The 18437-nt window shown below is 44.5% G+C and overlaps 2 protein-coding genes and 5 non-coding genes across 7 annotated transcripts; all 7 read right to left on the reverse strand.

Annotated features, from left to right (window-relative positions):
• Nucleotides 1-1827: 1827 nt before the first annotated feature.
• trnaf-gaa (transfer RNA phenylalanine (anticodon GAA)) lies at nt 1828-1900 on the reverse strand. Its single transcript has one exon. It is a non-coding gene; the product is annotated as a tRNA-Phe (tRNA).
• Nucleotides 1901-1985: 85 nt separating this feature from the next.
• On the reverse strand, nt 1986-2058 carry trnai-aau (transfer RNA isoleucine (anticodon AAU)). Its single transcript has one exon. It is a non-coding gene; the product is annotated as a tRNA-Ile (tRNA).
• A 78-nt stretch (nt 2059-2136) lies between these two features.
• On the reverse strand, nt 2137-2208 carry trnap-ugg (transfer RNA proline (anticodon UGG)). Its single transcript has one exon. It is a non-coding gene; the product is annotated as a tRNA-Pro (tRNA).
• Nucleotides 2209-3875: 1667 nt separating this feature from the next.
• Nucleotides 3876-3957, reverse strand: trnas-uga (transfer RNA serine (anticodon UGA)). The gene has a single exon. It is a non-coding gene; the product is annotated as a tRNA-Ser (tRNA).
• A 431-nt stretch (nt 3958-4388) lies between these two features.
• trnak-uuu (transfer RNA lysine (anticodon UUU)) lies at nt 4389-4465 on the reverse strand. Its single transcript has one exon. It is a non-coding gene; the product is annotated as a tRNA-Lys (tRNA).
• Nucleotides 4466-5470: 1005 nt separating this feature from the next.
• LOC130549851 (uncharacterized) lies at nt 5471-9626 on the reverse strand. Its single transcript, XM_057327199.1, has 4 exons — nt 9511-9626; nt 8699-8944; nt 8128-8365; nt 5471-5785 (listed from the first exon to the last, which is right to left on the reverse strand). The coding sequence occupies exons 1-4, from the start codon at nt 9624-9626 to the stop codon at nt 5471-5473; spliced, it is 915 nt and encodes a 304-aa protein (XP_057183182.1).
• A 694-nt stretch (nt 9627-10320) lies between these two features.
• Nucleotides 10321-12493, reverse strand: LOC130549852 (uncharacterized). Its single transcript, XM_057327200.1, has 5 exons — nt 12220-12493; nt 11399-12091; nt 10749-10944; nt 10512-10572; nt 10321-10431 (listed from the first exon to the last, which is right to left on the reverse strand). Exons 1-5 carry the CDS (start codon nt 12491-12493, stop codon nt 10321-10323), a joined length of 1335 nt encoding a protein of 444 aa, XP_057183183.1.
• Nucleotides 12494-18437: the final 5944 nt, after the last annotated feature.

The raw sequence follows: 18437 nt of genomic DNA on the forward strand, positions 1-18437 counted from the left end.
GATATAACGATGAGTATTAGAGACACAATATGGTACATGAAGTAAAAAAAAGAAGAAGGATATGTAATAAGTCTGGATTTTGAGAAAGCATTTGATAGGGTGGAACATTAATTTTTATTTGACGTTTTAAAGAGGTATGGTTTTGGAGAGGTTTTTACGAAATGGATTGAGATTTTATATAAAGGAGCAATAACAAAGATAAAATGTAATGGTTTTTTAACAGAATGTTTTAAAATCACAAGATCGATTAGACAGGGGTGTCCACTATCAGCCTTACTCTACTCGCTTATATCAGAACAGCTAGGACTACTTATAAAACAAAAGGAAGAAATAATAGGAATAGAAATCGAAAAAAGCAAGGCAGAGGGAAAGGTTTTCCAATACGCTGACGACACAACGATTTTTGTAAAAACGAAAGAAAGCGTCAAAGAAGTAATGAATGTTGTAAACGAATACTGTAGAGGGTCTGGGAGCAAAATAAATGAGGATAAGACGATGTATATGAGATTTGGAAAAGCAATGATTTTAACGGATTGTTTTAATTTCAAAGAAGTGGAGGAAATGAGGATTTTAGGAATTTTAATGGGGAAGAATGAGAAGAAAACAAGAGACGACATGTGGGAACAACTGATAACAGCGATAGAGAGGAGGTTAAATTTTTGGAAACTGAGGAATCTAAACATGAAGGGGAAGGTTTTAATATTGAATGTTTTAATGGTTTCAAAAGTGTGGTATGTTGTATATGTTTCTGAAATGCCTGTATGGAGGGAAAAGAGGTTGAAGAAATGTTTTAAAGATTTTTTATGGGAGGGGAAACCGGCAAGAATAGCCAATAACACGATTTTAGGGGAGTTGGAAAAGGGAGGTCTGGGTTTAATGGATGTGGAACAACGGAAAAATGCGAAGAGAGTGAAAACTGTAAAGAAATACCTAAATGAAGAGAATAAAACTGAGTGGAAGAAAACAATGAAATATTTTTTAAACAAATGTGGAGATTTTAATATGGGAGAGGACACTTTGTGGATGAAAACAAAAATTTGGATGACTGACAGACTACCTGAATTCTATAGAGAAATGTTTAGTGCCTGGGGAAAGTTTTTATTAAAAATTGAGTACAAGCCACAAGGAAGAGAAAATATTTTAAACCAACCTCTGTTTTTAAATAACAACATTTTACATCAAGGAAAAGAACTGTTTTTTAAGAAATGGATGGAAGTTGGAATAATAAAAGTAAGAGATGTTCTATATGAGTTTAAAGAAGGTTTCTTACCAACACAATTGATGCAGGAGCTTCACGTCCAAAGACAATCGAGTTGTCACTTAAGATTCCACACGTTTTCTTGCAGTGTTACTTGCATTTTCAATAAGCCAGTGTGCACGTGTGATGTGAAGCGTCTCTTTGCGCTTTCCTGTAGTTTCTTGAAAAGCGTTATCCACCCTTAGTGTTGAGCAATTGTCAAAATAAGTCCTTAGCCCTGGGCATGAACAATCTCTCTGCACAAATATAAATATATTTTTAGTGTGTTTGTTTGCAATCACATTAACGTCTCAGACATGGGCAATTTGTTCTGCTGTACCCTCCATCTTCTATGTGGTTCATCGTTCCACAAGTGGACATCGTTCCACATCGTTCCGCATGGACGCCCCGAAAAATGGAGAAGTTCCGGTGAGAAGTCCCACCAAGATTTGAACTCGGATCGCTGGATTCAGAGTCCAGAGTGCTAACCATTACACCATGGAAACATGGATACGCCAGATCGCAGAGTAAAGGCCGCTGGGTCTGGTGACAGCAAAGAGCTGTGCTCTAACGAGAGACAGAGTAATGCTTGCCGAAACCCGGGATTGAACCAGGGACCTTTAGATCTTCAGTCTAACGCTCTCCCAAAAGAGCTATTTCGGCCACGTCGACTTGCGCAGGCCTGTCTGCGAATGATCCCAGGCGCAGTAACCATGAGCAATGGAGAACGATGCCAGAGGAAAGTCAATGGCCCGTACGGGGATTGAACCCGCGACCTTGGAGTTATTAGCACCATGCTCTAACCAACTGAGCTAACGGCCACGAGGCTCATGCTTTCACGTTCTGGATTGCCATAGCGCTCTTTGAGCGTCGTACCGTTAAGTGGAAGGCCTAAAGAAGGGCTCGTCCGGGATTTGAACCCGGGACCTCTCGCACCCAAAGCGAGAATCATACCCCTAGACCAACGAGCCGAACAGTGTAGTGTTATTGTGATGTCCAGCCCCGTGGGAAAGGTATTTCCACCGCCTGTGTGCCCCATTTCATTGAGCCGAGGCAACGCGCGTCTTTCGCAAACAACGCCGGGGAATTAGCTCAAATGGTAGAGCGATCGCTTAGCATGCAAGAGGGTAGCGGGACCGACGCCCGCATTCTCCACGTCAGTGGCTTTTGGAGCCTCCTTCACGTCTTTGTGCGTCTTAGCGTCGACGCTGCCTCATTGGCAGCGTCCGTTGGATGTAGGGTTCTGACCATTTTAATTTCAGTTATAAATAATCCTAACTTTTCAATATGCAATGTTTCATGAAAATAAAGGTAACAACAACAAAAACACAACTTTTCATTAAATCTGTTTCATGACGTTCATATGAGGTGTGAAAGCACACTATGCGTATCTGCCACGCCGCAGCTAAGCGCTAGCCCGTCTTGCATCAGGAGCAGGACTTGGTTTAAATGGCTGTACACTGTAAAAAAATGCCCTATTAAATTACAGTAAACAACTGGCAAGATGCAAAATGTTGAAGAATTTTGAACTCACAGCCAATCGCGTGGGAGCGCTTCAACATTCGCGGCGAATCGCGTTGCAGTGTTCAACATTCGTAGCCAATAGGGGGAGAGCGCTTCAAAATTTGCAGCCAATCGACGAGCGGAAGTTCAACATTTTCAACATTTGACCAATCGTAGAGAAAGAGAATGTCGAGGGCACACTGCCCCCGCTAACAAAATCATCCGAAGGCGAACGATCTATGAAGAGAGGAATGAATGAAGAGGGAGTGTCAGAGGTCAGGAAGGTACAGTAGAAAGTTCACGACCTAAGAGCGAACATCACTGCACGAACCTCTCCGTTTATTTTACAAACAAAGAGTATATTTCTGAAGGCGGTATTAACGGTAAGAATGCATAACCTCATTGCGTGATTTATGCATGAACACTGTATTTTTTTTTTTTTGTGTTAATGTTTATTTTATTAAGTACTTTGTTCAAAACGGTTTAGGACAAGATGGCTACAAAAGGTCACATAAAGCCATGTCAGACGCTGAATGAATCAACTTTCTATTTTAATGGAGTTGCTCAGGTAACCATTATTGTTTAGTTACAAATGCATCTGTGTTACAGATTGAAACATGTCCGATGCAATCCCGTGGCCAGTTGACCTTGCTTGGAGTGGTCCAGAAGTGCGCATGGGGTATTCACACTCAGAAGGTAACATTCTACCATGCTACCACAGGACTGCCGCTTCGGCAGGCCCTTTTACGCCACTGTATCTCTCAGATGGCTGTACAGCCGCAAGTTCAAGCGGACCAGGTACAACAGCTGACAAGTGCTTCTATATCCTTCTGGTGCTCGTTACACAGTTTTGATGGAATCCCGCATGAAAGACGCATTTACAAAAAGCAGAGAGAGCGTGTCAACTGCACTTTGAGCAAAAGCAGGCGAGCGTACTGGCAACCAGCCATTAGGCTGGTTATATCAGGAACACTTTACATCTGTAACAGAGCCGCTCGAAACAAACACGTGGGAGTCTATAAAGGGCTGCATCGTGTTCTCTCGCTCTCTGTTCATCCCATGCTAAAGACTTGGGTTAAAAAAAAGCGGCTCGCGAAACTACGTCCGACAAAGCGAACGCCTAAAGCAAAGCAGCCATAGTCGGCAGAGTTTGAACCTGCGCGGGGAGACCGCAATGGATTTCAAGTCCATCGCCTTAACCACTCGGCCACAACTACAACAGGTTCAGTGGCCTCTGGGCTTAACTCGTGCGGCAACGAGGGACGAGCCAGCAGCGTAACGGGCGATGTAACGGAGACGTCAAAAAGGGACAGGCAGGATCACATAATCAACACAAACACAGCACGTGGTGTCCTGCCGTGACCCGGATTCGAATCAGGGTTGCTGCGGGGAGACAACGCAGAGTACTAACCACTATACGATCACGGCAAGCCACCGGCACTCCGGCAAAGCTGCGCTAGCAGGACTTCCTGACTACATCTGCAGGGAGGGGATTGGCAGGTTTTGCTGAGGTCTCAAGGAATTTCTGGTGCATGCGCTGAAGCAAAGCTCGATTAAAAGCCCATATGTTGACTCCAACTCATGAGCAAACGTTTTCTTTTCATTTTTTCAACAGAGGGCGGGGCCAGAACAGCTCACAATGTAAAGGTGACTTTCCCATCACAGGGACTTGAACCCTGGACCCTCAGATTAAAAGTCTGATGCTCTACCGACTGAGCTAAGGCCGGCGCACATTAATCTAGGTAAAGATGCAAGAAGAGCCACAGCAACGCGAGATCACGCCCCGCTCTGACCAGTGATGGAATTCGTGGAGTGTGTCCGTTTGGCACTGCTGGTGCACTTGTGTGTCATCATCATTTCCCCCGCACTTTAATCAAACATAAATTCGTAGAACTACTAACTTGTGACCCTCCAGGAAATCCCTTATATGGATATCCCCTATGGACAAAGGCATCCAGCTGTCACTGGATAAAAAAACAGGTGAAATGTGTTGACTGATAAAACTTGAAGAAAATAAACACGTGATTGAAACAGTATGTGGTTTGTGTGTGTTTTAAGCCATCTTTTCATAACAAAATATATGAATAACTTGAATTGACACATATTTTTTACAGTAAAGAAACTATAAATTATATTTTCTGCCTTATTCTGACTGTCCGTTTTTATTGTGTGTTTTATAGTTATGTAATAATGTAAGACTTTTATTATAGCTACAAATGTTTTGAGTATTAAAATAGGCACAAAAACAATGTGAGGGCAAAGATTAACAAACCTTTTTTATTTGCATAGATTTTCAAAGTCAATAAAAAATTAGAACAGCAGTGCAATTTTGACACGTCAATTTAAAATAATAAATAGTAAACCAAACCAAACATTTACCATAATAGTGCAATTATGACACATCAGCCTAAATAATAATAATAATAATAAATAGCAAACGAAAACAAACATTTGCAGTGCAACAATAATAATAAATAGTAAACCGAAACAAACATTTACCACAGTAGTGAATTTTTTATATATCAGCCTAATAATAAAAAACACACATAAATAACAAGGTAAACTTACCATTATATGTGTGTGCGTGCATTTAAAAAAGAACCAAGATGCATCACACACAGTTATTATACATAAGAGACAGCTATCATTTTTGCATACTTGTAAATTGCTCTATAAAGCAAACATTCACCGAATAAATAAATAAAAACAACATGTGCTGAAAGAGCAATTTTAAGGAGCTGGAGGGTTGTCATTTCCTGTTCGTTTGTTTTTCCTATAACCTCGTTCCTCCAGCACAGCCCTCCATTCATCATATGATTGAGTCTCAGACTCTTTGCAGTACCAGTTGCCAAAGTACTGAAGATTTGATGGTGGCTTTCTCTCGTTGTTACATTTTTTGCAAAGAATGACGTCTGTCTTCCTCACATATTTTCTTGTGATGGTTCCAGTGTCCTCCTCCCTCTTCTGTTTTCTCTTTCTTTGTTGCTGAGTGGAGTAAGGAAACAGCTTGACTGGATGTCTGAGTCTGAACTGATGGTGGCATAGCTGAAGGTAATGGGAGATTGAAGAACATCCCCTGTGAGGTACCAGACACTGTAGACGGCGTGCATGCATCTATCAATGTAGGAAGCTGCACAGATGGTAAAATGAAGACAGGTAGTGCTGGTGCAATGACAGGAAGTCCTTGATGTGATGGTGGTGTCAGGATAGGTGGCGTGGAGAACCCAAATGCAGGCAACAGGAACAAAAGGGTTAACACACAGAACAGATTTATTTAATAAACAGAACAAAAACCACCCACGATGGGGGACAAACGAGGTAACTAAATACAAACCCGATTCCAAAAAAGTTGGGACACTGTACAAATTGTGAATAAAAAAGGAATGCAATAATTTACGAATCTCATAAACTTATATTTTATTCACAATAGAATATAGATAACATATCAAATGTTGAAAGTGAGACATTTTGAAATGTCATGCCAAATATTGGCTCATTTTGGATTTCATGAGAGCTACACATTCCAAAAAAGTTGGGACAGGTAGCAATAAGAGGCCGGAAAAGTTAAATGTACATATAAGGAACAGCTGGAGGACCAATTTGCAACTTATTAGGTCAATTGGCAACATGATTGGGTATAAAAAGAGCCTCTCAGAGTGGCAGTGTCTCTCAGAAGTCAAGATGGGCAGAGGATCACCAATTCCCCCAATGCTGCGGCGAAAAATAGTGGAGCAATATCAGAAAGGAGTTTCTCAGAGAAAAATTGCAAAGAGTTTGAAGTTATCATCATCTACAGTGCATAATATCATCCAAAGATTCAGAGAATCTGGAACAATCTCTGTGCGTAAGGGTCAAGGCCGGAAAACCATACTGGATGCCCGTGATCTTCGGGCCCTTAGACGGCACTGCATCACATACAGGAATGCTACTGTAATGGAAATCACAACATGGGCTCAGGAATACTTCCAGAAAAACATTGTCGGTGAACACAATCCACCGTGCCATTCGCCGTTGCCGGCTAAAACTCTATAGGTCAAAAAAGAAGCCATATCTAAACATGATCCAGAAGCGCAGGCGTTTTCTCTGGGCCAAGGCTCATTTAAAATGGACTGTGGCAAAGTGGAAAACTGTTCTGTGGTCAGACGAATCAAAATTTGAAGTTCTTTTTGGAAAACTGGGACGCCATGTCATCCGGACTAAAGAGGACAAGGACAACCCAAGTTGTTATCAGCGCTCAGTTCAGAAGCCTGCATCTCTGATGGTATGGGGTTGCATGAGTGCGTGTGGCATGGGCAGCTTACACATCTGGAAAGGCACCATCAATGCTGAAAGGTATATCCAAGTTCTAGAACAACATATGCTCCCATCCAGACGTCGTCTCTTTCAGGGAAGACCTTGCATTTTCCAACATGACAATGCCAGACCACATACTGCATCAATTACAACATCATGGCTGCGTAGAAGAAGGATCCGGGTACTGAAATGGCCAGCCTGCAGTCCAGATCTTTCACCCATAGAAAACATTTGGCGCATCATAAAGAGGAAGATGCGAGCAAAGAAGACCTAAGACAGTCGAGCAACTAGAAGCCTGTATTAGACAAGAATGGGACAACATTCCTATTCCTAAACTTGAGCAACTTGTCTCCTCAGTCCCCAGACGTTTGCAGACTGTTATAAAAAGAAGAGGGGATGCCACACAGTGGTAAACATGGCCTTGTCCCAACTTTTTTGAGATGTGTTGATGCCATGAAATTTAAAATCAACTTATTTTTCCCTTAAAATGATACATTCTCTCAGTTTAAACATTTGATATGTCATCTATGTTGTATTCTGAATAAAATATTGAAATTTGAAACTTCCACATCATTGCATTCTGTTTTTATTCACAATTTGTACAGTGTCCCAACTTTTTTGGAATCGGGTTTGTATATAAAAAGTAGTAAACCAAAAACTTCCCACAATGGGGCAGAATGAGAACTAAGAAATAATCAAAACTCACACTGACTAACACGAGAAAGACAAAGCAAGACAAGGCAGGAACTCAAGGGACAAGCACATAAAGAACAGCAGCATATACATACAGGTAAGCACACGGTACACACACGTACGTACACACAGACCGCAATCCAAAGGCACAAGACAAAGAAACATGAGGGCATTTATAGGGGAAGACAAACGAAGGATAACGAGCAAGGGCAGGTGGGAAACATTAGACACGGCCGGGAAACAATACAGGAAACGAGAGGGGCGGGGCTAATGACGAGACACTGTAGAGAATGCATACTTTTGTCAAAAGGACAATAATATGTTTCTCTCCACACATAACCAAAGACTTTGTCATGGCTCTGCCTCAGGACCAGGAAATCCAAGACTAGGTGAGGCAGAACCATGACAGGTGGAGCCTGGGAGATGGCCTGAGGTTGCGACCTCCCCTTCAGTTTTGCCTCCCCGGCAGTGTTTGGTGGCAGGATGAAAAGGTGAGGCTCAGCCAAATTGCCTGAATAGAGAGTTGGTTCTTTCTGCATAGCCGCAGGAAGCTTCTCAGGTGCTGCCATGGGTGCGTCTGGGGATTGGATACCCTGCTTCAAAATCCCCTGTTCCTGTGACTTGCAACGCCTGCTGAACCTGGGAAAAAAATAAAACACCCAATATTAACAATCATTTAAGCAATAATACAAAAGATGGTGTGATCAACTACTGTTTGATCACGACTATGATGCAGCAGCATGACATGGCTGAGATCACATAGCAATTGATCACACCCTCGTCTCATGTATTACTGCTTTTGTAAAATGTCTACTACATTGAGATTAACATTGTATTATGGATTACGGATTCTTGATTTGTTTCTAGCACCCACGGTTACATCAAGTCAACCGCCTCAATTACTTGAACCCTCTGTGTAGCCCTCAGCTGCTTTACGTTTTGGCTTAGCGGTAACAATGCTAATTTACTCACCATTGTGTGACTGTTGCAGCGTTCACTTCTGGGAGCTGGATGGTGGTCTCACTCATCACCTTAGCATTGGTGAGGATGCACTCTCGGATGTGCCTGTAAGCACGTGCTACCATTGTGAAGCGGGACACCCTTACTCCGTCACAGCGCACCGCGTTTGAGTAGAGAGCACAGAGCCTTGTGAAGATGGCCTCCACCACTCGGTTGCAGTCAGGCCACTGTGCAGGACTATGAGCCCCAACGAAACACCTGCAAATTATAGCAAGATACATATGACTATTTTACCAATGTGTGGTCCTTACTCTGTTAATTTCGTTGTTTTATTTTCACTTTTCTATTCTCTCTGTTTTGCGTCGTTTGTGTTGTCTTGGGTGTCAATTTTTAATATCTGTGCATAGTTATGTTGTCTTGTTTGTTTTCTAGGTCGATGTTGAAATATCATATCAATAAATTAGTTATCTACTGGGTTACTGTGTTGTGGCATTATTACAGCTTTATACGGTGTCGTTAGTGAGCCTATTTGGGTTTTTTCACAATAGTGACCCCTTGTCAGAGTTTTTTCCAACAATGTACGGTTGTAACTGTGTCCATAGCAACATAAACGTCAAACATTAAACATAAAATCAACAACCTAATAATATTAACTTAACAAGGCTGCTCGATGATAAGATAGATTTAATTTGACTTAGAAATCCTTACTAAAACAAAATAAAGCTGTAGAGTGATATTTCATGCCAGTTATAAGTTTATTTATATTTTTATACAAAAACTTTTTAGACAATCTAAGAGCCTGTGTTTGCCTAAATTTAACGTACCTTTTGGTGCTCTCCACACCTGTTGCCACAAATCTTATTAGTGGCCCTGAAATCGTTCCCTGTTTTAGGGTGGGTTTGGTTGGACGTTGGTGAGTAAATGGTCTTCCTCTTATCATACTCCCCCCTAATGCCCTGCCATAGGGGTGATGAATCTGGACGGCACTCTTCTCCATTCAAGGCCAGAGCGGTGTACTCTGAGGCTAACCAAAAACTCTGACAGAACCTTGCACGGCTCCATACCCCTCAATATTTTCAGGTCCAACGGAATCCTAAAAATGAAAGATAATTTTAGGAACTTTTTGATAGCAGTAATGAAATACAAATATTTCACATTGAAAGGCACAGCCAAGCATAACCCACTCTTTGTTTATACACATGTAAATGTTACATTAAAAAAGAAACTGGGCCCCTTACAGTTTCGTGTGAAGTGGTTTCTCTTCAGATAGTTGGAAGATCAGTTTCTGCGGATAATTGGTCCCACTGGGACTACATGAAAAACCTTAATATTTTAGTTTTAAATTTGTATTTGTCTTTCAAATATGTACAAATATACATTTCGAGTTAGTTGTGACAACAAATACAGAAACCTCTGATGAAATACTTTGGTAAAAAACTCACAGCTATGTGCACCCAAAAGATAGTGCTGGCTTTGTACTGAGTGTGCAGTAAGCTAGAAACAGGAGATGTTCGCTTGGTGATTGGATGGACCACAAACAGTTGATGGACATGGAAGCTGGAGACCAGGAGATGTCACTTGTGATTGGAGGGACCACCAGACAAAAAAAAGGAGTGGTCGAAGGAACTGTAGTGTTAGGTAGGGACCAAAAGGATGACATGGGGCTGGTTGCTAGAGGGGTTGGGAGATGATGCTGCAGACGGCTGGCCGACACTGATGCTTTGCGAGGCAGCAGGTGTGCCGTTCTGTTTCAAAGGTGGGAGACAGTGATTGTCCTGAAATTCCCTCAAGTTCAGCATAACCTTCATCCACCTCTATACCCAACCTCAGTGGTCTCGGACTCTTCAATGGCCAACTTGTAGTCCTGCAGGAACTTTACCAGTTTGCTGGTAAAGATATCCACTCCAATAAGCTTACCTTTAAAATGTACATTTATTAAACACTTGACAATTAGATAATATACCAGAATAATATATTTTAAACTCAGTGGTTTAAATGGTTATGTGTTACACTTTGAATGAAATTGTCACCAAAAACAACAAATAGTTATCTACTAGTGTACTTTCTTGGCCCAACATAAGGGATGATTTTCTTGCCCATAACCTCCTCTGCAAGAGTATTGACAGCATGACGGAGAAGATGATTGTAGGAATGTGGCTGCTGCACATCAGTTGTTGCTGCCACAGCCCGGTCCTCATTCCACCTTGCAAGTCCATCCAAAAGATATGCCTGGAAGAAGGTGTCACTTGCCAGCGTACCTGTAAATTCAAAAAAGGAAAAAGAGACCACACAAAAATGTCATAAATACACAAATAGCTGTTCATGCCATTCTCATAATTATTGCAATATATAATTAAAGGGATACTTCATCCAAAAATGAAAATACTGTCATCATTTAGTCACCCTCAGATTGTTCCAAACCTGTATAAATTTCTTTGTTTTGCTGAACACACAGGAAGATATTTAGAAGAATGTCCGATCTCGCCCCTCATTGACTCACATAGTATTTATTTTCCCTACTATGGGAGTCAATGGGGGCGAGATCTGATTTTTTTCCAAATTTCTTCCTGTGTGTTCAGCAAAACGCAGAAATTTATACAGGTTTGGAACAATCTGGGGGTGAGTAAATGATGACAGAATTTTTCATTTTTGGGTGAAGTATCCCTTTAAGTCAAATCTTATTTTAATAATTCAGTTAAATCACTTTTTTACCTCGGATGAATCTGTTAAGGTGCAGGTGAAATGACTCCAGCCAAGTGGAACCTCTGGCACAGTGGTAGGTTGGCAGACGGTGCCCTCCCTTCACTAGAGTGCCCGTCTGCGTGTAGAGCGGCACACCTAGAGGATCCTGGATGCAGGCCACATGCTTCCGCTTGGACTTCAAGATCTCTCTCATCCGGTCTGAGTTAATTAGTAGGACTCCCAGAGTGTCACGACCAGCATCACCATTAAAGGCCTGAATATGGCTCTCAATCATCGTCAGGGTCTCCTTGGTCCCGCGAGTGGTTCTCCTGCAATGTAGGGCTAGCTCGCTATGGCTGATATGGCGCAACACATCAGCCTCAGATGATGGTTTACAGTAAGCTTCTAGCTCGGCACACTTCGCCTTCTTCAGGGCCGTCAGGTCGTCCTGGTCCCACATGAAAATACAGTGGCTGAGGCGACTCATAAATGTGGCATACAACTGGTGAGAGTCAGTGGTGCAACCCACAGAAAACATCCGCATGAAGTGCCATACGTCTAACCGGATGGTCATTTGCTCCCACTCTTCAAACATTCTCCTCAGAAGAGTGTTGCCACAGCAGTCTCGGTCGACATATAGTACCTCGGGAGGAGCCACCCCAGCCACTCTGTATCGCTTGATGAGGCCTTCAATCATTGGCCCGAGACCAAAACCTTCACTGGCTGTGAGCACGGACATGATCACTTGTCCATGCTCATTGCCAACATTGGTTGCCCAGGGAGCGGTGCCATAGCTGCGTCCTGCTAGTTTTCTGGCCACTTTTTTAGTAGAATACATTTTAAGATCCGACCATATTGTGATGTGATAGTGGCCTTGATCTCATCCAGCCGTTGCAGGACATCCTGGGCATACACCTGCATCAGCCACCGGTGCTTAGGGACAGAAGGCATTGAAGGAACAGGTTCAAATGTCACAGGCAGGATCAGGCTCGACTTGACAGCACTGGCAATCCCCTTGCAATCTGTCAGATACTGGACTGTCTTTTGTAACCAGACCTCAGCATGATGCTCCTGCAGCTTGCGCTGGATCTGGCTGCTACTGTTTCCCAGCCCTCGCTGACGCATCAAACTTACTACCCTCTAGGTAGTGCGTCAAGTCGGACGGGGGGTGCGCGAATCCGCTAATAGATGGTGCCGGGTAATGGGTTCAGGGTTCCAGATTTTTTGGGGGTCCGACCTACAGTCGACCCGAGCGCCCTGGCGCCCCGGGACAAAGTGCGGGGTCTCTGGGCGCCGGGACCCCCGGGGGTCCGCGCGGTTGCGACCCCAAAGTCGAGGCCCGAAAGCGCAGTTCGGCCACGATCCAGGGGACGGCACCACAGCGTCCACGCGCAGCTTAGCTCACGCCCAGCCAAGTAGATGGTGCCGGGTCTCCTACTTTTTCACTGTTCCTCCCTCATGTCCTCTAAATGAACGGTGCGTCCAGCCGGAGACCCCCGGCAGCCCCCGTGACCACGAAACCACTATTTGTCCACTGATCCACTACGTTGCGGATTGGTCCCCACGAGCGGGGGACACGCCCCCAGGCCCCGCCCACTACCACCAAATCACTTTTCATCCACTAAACCACTATTTTTCCAGAAACTCGATCCCGGGCCGAGGCGACACCGTGGATCACACAGGCGTGCCCCCCGGATCCCCCGCCGGCGGTCCCGGGCCGGTGTTCCCGTGTTTGTTTTTAAACTTTGCCCGTTTCAATTGATCTTCGGATATGTCATCGAGCCCACCGTGCTAAGCGGTGTGTCTGATCGTTAAAAATAAAATTGCACATTTTGACCTGAAAAAAAGCATCCGCAATAACCACTACACGTGGCATGCAAATAAATGGGTAGCGGGAACTTTACAGAGTATTATATCCATTATTCGGAGGAGGCCTCATAAGTGTTTTGGCGCCATTGTTTAAAATGACAAATTGTGACTAACTGTGACCCTCAGTGACCTTTGTTTTATCTCATCTACCAGTATGTGATTAAGCACACTGTGTTGAACAACAAAGCATGATCTTTAAACGTAAAATGCATGTTTTGATACAAAAATAAGCCTCCTTGATAACACAAACACGTGGCCTGTCAGTTACAATGGTAAGAGGGAACTTCCTGGTTGCTGTGTAGTCTGTTCAGCGGAGGCCCAATAGCTGTTTCGACGACAATGCATAAAATGACTAAAAAATGAATCCAAATGTTGTTTATTTGCATTGATCTTCCAGTATGTGATTATATACAATGTGTTGCATGACATACTGTGTGCATTATTCACAGTATGCATATTTGGGCCTAAGGTTGACATCCGAAATAACCACTACACGTGGCATGCAAATAAATAGGTAGCGGGGACTTTTCAGTGTATCATATTCATTATTCGGCGGAGGCCTCATAAGTGTTTCGGCGCCATTGTTTAAAATGACAAAGTGTGACTCACTGTGACCCTCAGTGACCTTTGTTTCATCTCATCTTCCAGTATGTGATTAGCTTACAACAACTCGTGTTGCATGACATACTGTGTGCATTATTCACAGTATGCATATTTGGGCCTAAGGTTGACATCCGAAATAACCACTACACGTGGCATGCAAATAAATAGGTAGCGGGGACTTTTCAGTGTATCATATTCATTATTCGGCGGAGGCCTCATAAGTGTTTCGGCGCCATTGTTTAAAATGACAAAGTGTGACTCACTGTGACCCTCAGTGACCTTTGTTTCATCTCATCTTCCAGTATGTGATTAAGCACACTGTGTTTCATGACATAGCATGATCTTTAAACGTAAAATGCATGTTTTGATATAAAAATAAGAGTCCTTGATAACACATACACGTGGCCTGTCAGTTACAATGGTAAGAGGGAACTTCCTGGTTGCTGTGTAGTCTGTTCAGCGGAGGCCTGATAAGTGTTTCAGTGGCATTGTTTAAAATGACAAAGTGTGACTAACTGTGACCCTCAGTGACATTTGTTTCATCTCATCTTCCAATATGTGATTATGTACACTGTGTTGCATGACATACTGTGTGCATTAGTCACAGTATGCATATTTGGGCCTAAGGTTGACATCCGCAATAACCACTACATGTGGTTTGCGAATCAATGGGTAGCGGGGACTTTTCAGTGTATCAATCCATTTTAAAGGAGGGAACTTCCTGGTTGCTGTGTAGGTCTCATTTTTAACCACTACACGAGGACCTCAAGCCGTGAGACCCCTGGGGGCCTGAGTGACGCAAATTGCACAAGTGATTGCGTCACGCCCCCACGGGCGACATACCAAAAGGGCTAAGGCATGGAGCCCAAAAAAGTATTTTATATCCCCAATCACTCATCACTCTTCCTGCCCATTCGTTTCAATGGGAGACACCGAGACACAAGGCCAGATTTTTGCGGTATACTCAACCAAATAAAATACCCCTGGAAAGAAGCTAGGACTCCCAAACTTCACGTCCTGACTCGGTGGCCCGTGACGGTCGTGTGACCGAAGCCTTGAGATCCCCTGACCAAACAAACCTTGTTTTCAGGACATCCGCTGTACAGTTTAATGAATGGGGCGGAACAAATGGTTCGAGGTATGGTGCCCGTGTCGGGGGCCCCGAGGGAGGTGCGAACTTAGGGATTTGAATGCTAACACGTGGGGTCCCCTGCTGCGACATATTAAAGTGCCAAAACCGTAGGCGTACAGGAAGTGGTTTAAAAAATAAACAAAAATATTCCTTTAAAAATACAGACACGCTTTTGTTGCTGTTTTGACCGTTGACCCCCTGAACGAGGTCGTGGGGCTTAGCTCTTTGGGAACTTGTTTAAGGGGGCACTAGAGACCCAGAATGTAATATCTCGAGACCCCGGGACCCTTCTGGGCCGAACAGAAAGCCGGCGAGATTTCCATTAAAAACATCCATTCATTTAAACTGTACAATGGACTTTTCTAGAAGGGTCCCAGGGGTCCCACATTCTAAATTCTGGCTCGTCGGGGTCCCCGGGCGACATACCGAGACCGGATGTCCCTAGGGCTTAGTATTGTTTTTTTACAACCGGTAAAGATATTCACCCTGGCAATCCTCTTGGCTTTATGCCTTGTCAGAGGATCTTGAAAGACTTCAGATGAAAAATTCTTCACTTTTCAGGGGAAAGTTTTAGAGCTTTATGCTTCGGGGGGCTGTTCTAGGGAGCTCTAGAAAAATGAAATCTAAAATCTGGAGACCCCAGGATGCTTCGTGGCCAAACGGAAAGCCAACGAGATTTCCATTAAAAACATCCATTCATTTAAACTGTACGACGGACTTTTCTAGAAGGGTCCCAGGGGTCCCACATTCTAGATTCTGGCACGTCGGGGGCCTCCGGTCGACATATTGAGACCGGGTGTCCCTAGGGCTTAGTATATTTTTTTTACACCTGGTAAAGATATTCACCTTGGCAATCCTCTTGACTTTATGCCTTTTCAGAGGATCTTGATAGATTTCTGATGAAAAGTTCTTCACTTTTCAGGGGAATGTATTAGAGCTATATGCTTCGGGGGGCTGTTCTAGGGGGCTCCAGAGAAGCAAAATCTAAAATCTCGACACCCCGGGACCCTTCTGGGCCGAACGGAAAGCCGACGAGATTTCCATTAAAAACATCCATTCATTTAAACTGTACCACGGACTTTTCTAGAAGGGTCCCAGGGGTCCCACATTCTAAATTCTGGCTCGTCGGGGTGGCCCGGGCGACATACCGAGACCGGGTGTCCCTAGGGCTTAGAATTGTTTTTTTACACCCGATAAATATATTCACCCTGGCAATCCTCTTGACTTTATGCCTTTTCAGAGGATCTTGAAAGATTTCTGATGAAAAGTTCTTTACTTTTCAGGGGAATGTTTTAGAGATTTGTGCTTCGGGGGCTGTTCTAGGGGGCTCTAGAGAGTCGGAAACTAAAATCTCGAGACCCCGCGACCCTTCAGGAGCCCTTCACGTCCCGACTCGGTGGCCCGTGACGGTCGTGTGACCAAAGCCTCGAGATCCCCTGACCTCTCGAACCTCGTTTTCTGGACATCCGCTGTACAGTTTAATGAATGGGGCGGAACAAATGGTTCCAGGTATGGTGCCCGTATCGGGGGCCCCGAGGGAGGTGTGAACTCAGGGCGTCGAATGCTGACACGTGGGGTCCCCTGCTGCGACATATTAAAGGGCCGAAACCGTAGGCATACAGGAAGTGGTTGATCAAAAATAAACAAAAATATTCCTTGAAAAATACAGACAAGCTTTTGTTGCTTTTTTGACCTTTGACTCACCGAACGAGGTCGTGGGGCTTAGCTCTTCAGAGACATGTTCGAGGGGGCACTAGCGAGTCGGAATCTAAAATCTCGAGACCATGCGACCCTTCGGGGGCGAACGGAAGACCGACGAGATTTCCATTAAACGCACACGGTTGCAAACCCACTCATTTAAACTGCACGAGGACCTAAAGCCGCGAGACCCCTGGGGGCCCGAGGGACCCCACATTGCACTTGAGTTTGCGACACGCCCCCACGGGCGACATACCGAAAGGGCTAAGGCCTGGAGCCCAATTTTTTTTATATTCCCAATCATACGTCACTCTCTTTGCCTATTCGTTTCAATGGGAGACACTTAGAAAAAAGCAAGACTTTTGCGGTACACTCATCCGAGTTAAAGACCCTTAGAAAGAAGCCAGGCCCCCCAATCTTCAGATCCTGATTCGGTGGCCCGTGAGGGTGGATTGACCGAAGTCTCGAAATCTTCCGACCTCTCGAACCTCGTTTTCTGGACATCCGCTGTACAGTTTAATGAATGGGGCGGAACAAATTCCAGGTGTTACGTTTTTTGACCGCATGGTGGGCTAAAATGGCCAAACGACCGCGGAACGCCACGAGACTCTAGGGGGCTTACCGGCGAACCGCCCCGAGTAGCCCGACCCGGCCGATGCGCCCGTGGGTCTGGCGTCCGTTTTCCCGGACCAACAGGGCGAGGGGTCCGGGGGTGGGTCTGTCGGAATCCGGACCCCTCGCCCGGAGGGGTCCGCGGGGTCGTCGGACCCCCAGGGTGGCTTTCGGGAAAAGTAATGTGCTAGAGGACAAAAAATGGTTTCGTGGTAGTGGGCGGGGCCTGGGGTTCCACCCCCTTCGATCTGAGGCCCAATGAGTGACGTAGATGATCAGTGGACAGATAGTGGTTTCGTGGTAGTTGGCGTGTCTGGGGGCATGGTCCTGGTACACCCCACGTGTTCAATGGCCAGCGGGGACGAATAGCGGAAAGCAAGGACTCGACTCCCCAACAGTAAGCTACCCCACCCTGAATGACCAGCCATTTAGCTGTGAAAGCGGCTATTTAGAAGGTTGGATTACCTCTGCGGAGGCTTACCTGAATGGGAAAAGACTGGCGTGGACCACAAAACGGTGGAGGGCTCACCCGGGTCTCCGTGGCTCTTGGGTGCCCCTAGAAGTGTCCATTCACCCACTATATAGGGGTTAGCTATAAATTTGGTGCACTTACCCCAGGGTAAGTGTAAATGGGTGTCGCATGATCTATTCCGCGACTACCGGGATCCTTTTTCGGTGAGACGATCCATCGCCCCCACTATTCGCCATATGGCAGTTTATTTGAATGGGGAAATTTCCACGAACCAGTGTTAATTTCGTTGACGAAAACTATGATGAAAAGTATTTGTTAACGACATGTTTTCACTGATGAAAACGAGATGATAATTAAATAAAAATGAATGCATGATAGCGAAAACTGTAATAAAAATATACTGACATTTTCGTCAACTAATAAAAACGAGACGAAAATATTCTTGTCCCACCTGGCGGACATCAGTTTGCGCGCATGTGCTTATCTCATATAAATGGTAGAGAGAAGTCTCTGGGAGAAGGGGAAGCACACACGTGTATTCTGTGTCTCCACGCGGTTTACAAAGCGTCTTATTTTCCTTCACGATCGCTGGTAAAACGCCGCAAACTTGAAGCGCGACTGCAGGTGAGTCACCCCGAAACACATTACGAGGGCAGCACAAAGGTTGTTATATGCCTATGTTA

This window comes from Triplophysa rosa, unplaced genomic scaffold (assembly GCF_024868665.1).
Source record: "Triplophysa rosa unplaced genomic scaffold, Trosa_1v2 scaffold188_ERROPOS186695, whole genome shotgun sequence".
In the NCBI taxonomy this organism is placed as follows: domain Eukaryota; kingdom Metazoa; phylum Chordata; class Actinopteri; order Cypriniformes; family Nemacheilidae; genus Triplophysa; species Triplophysa rosa.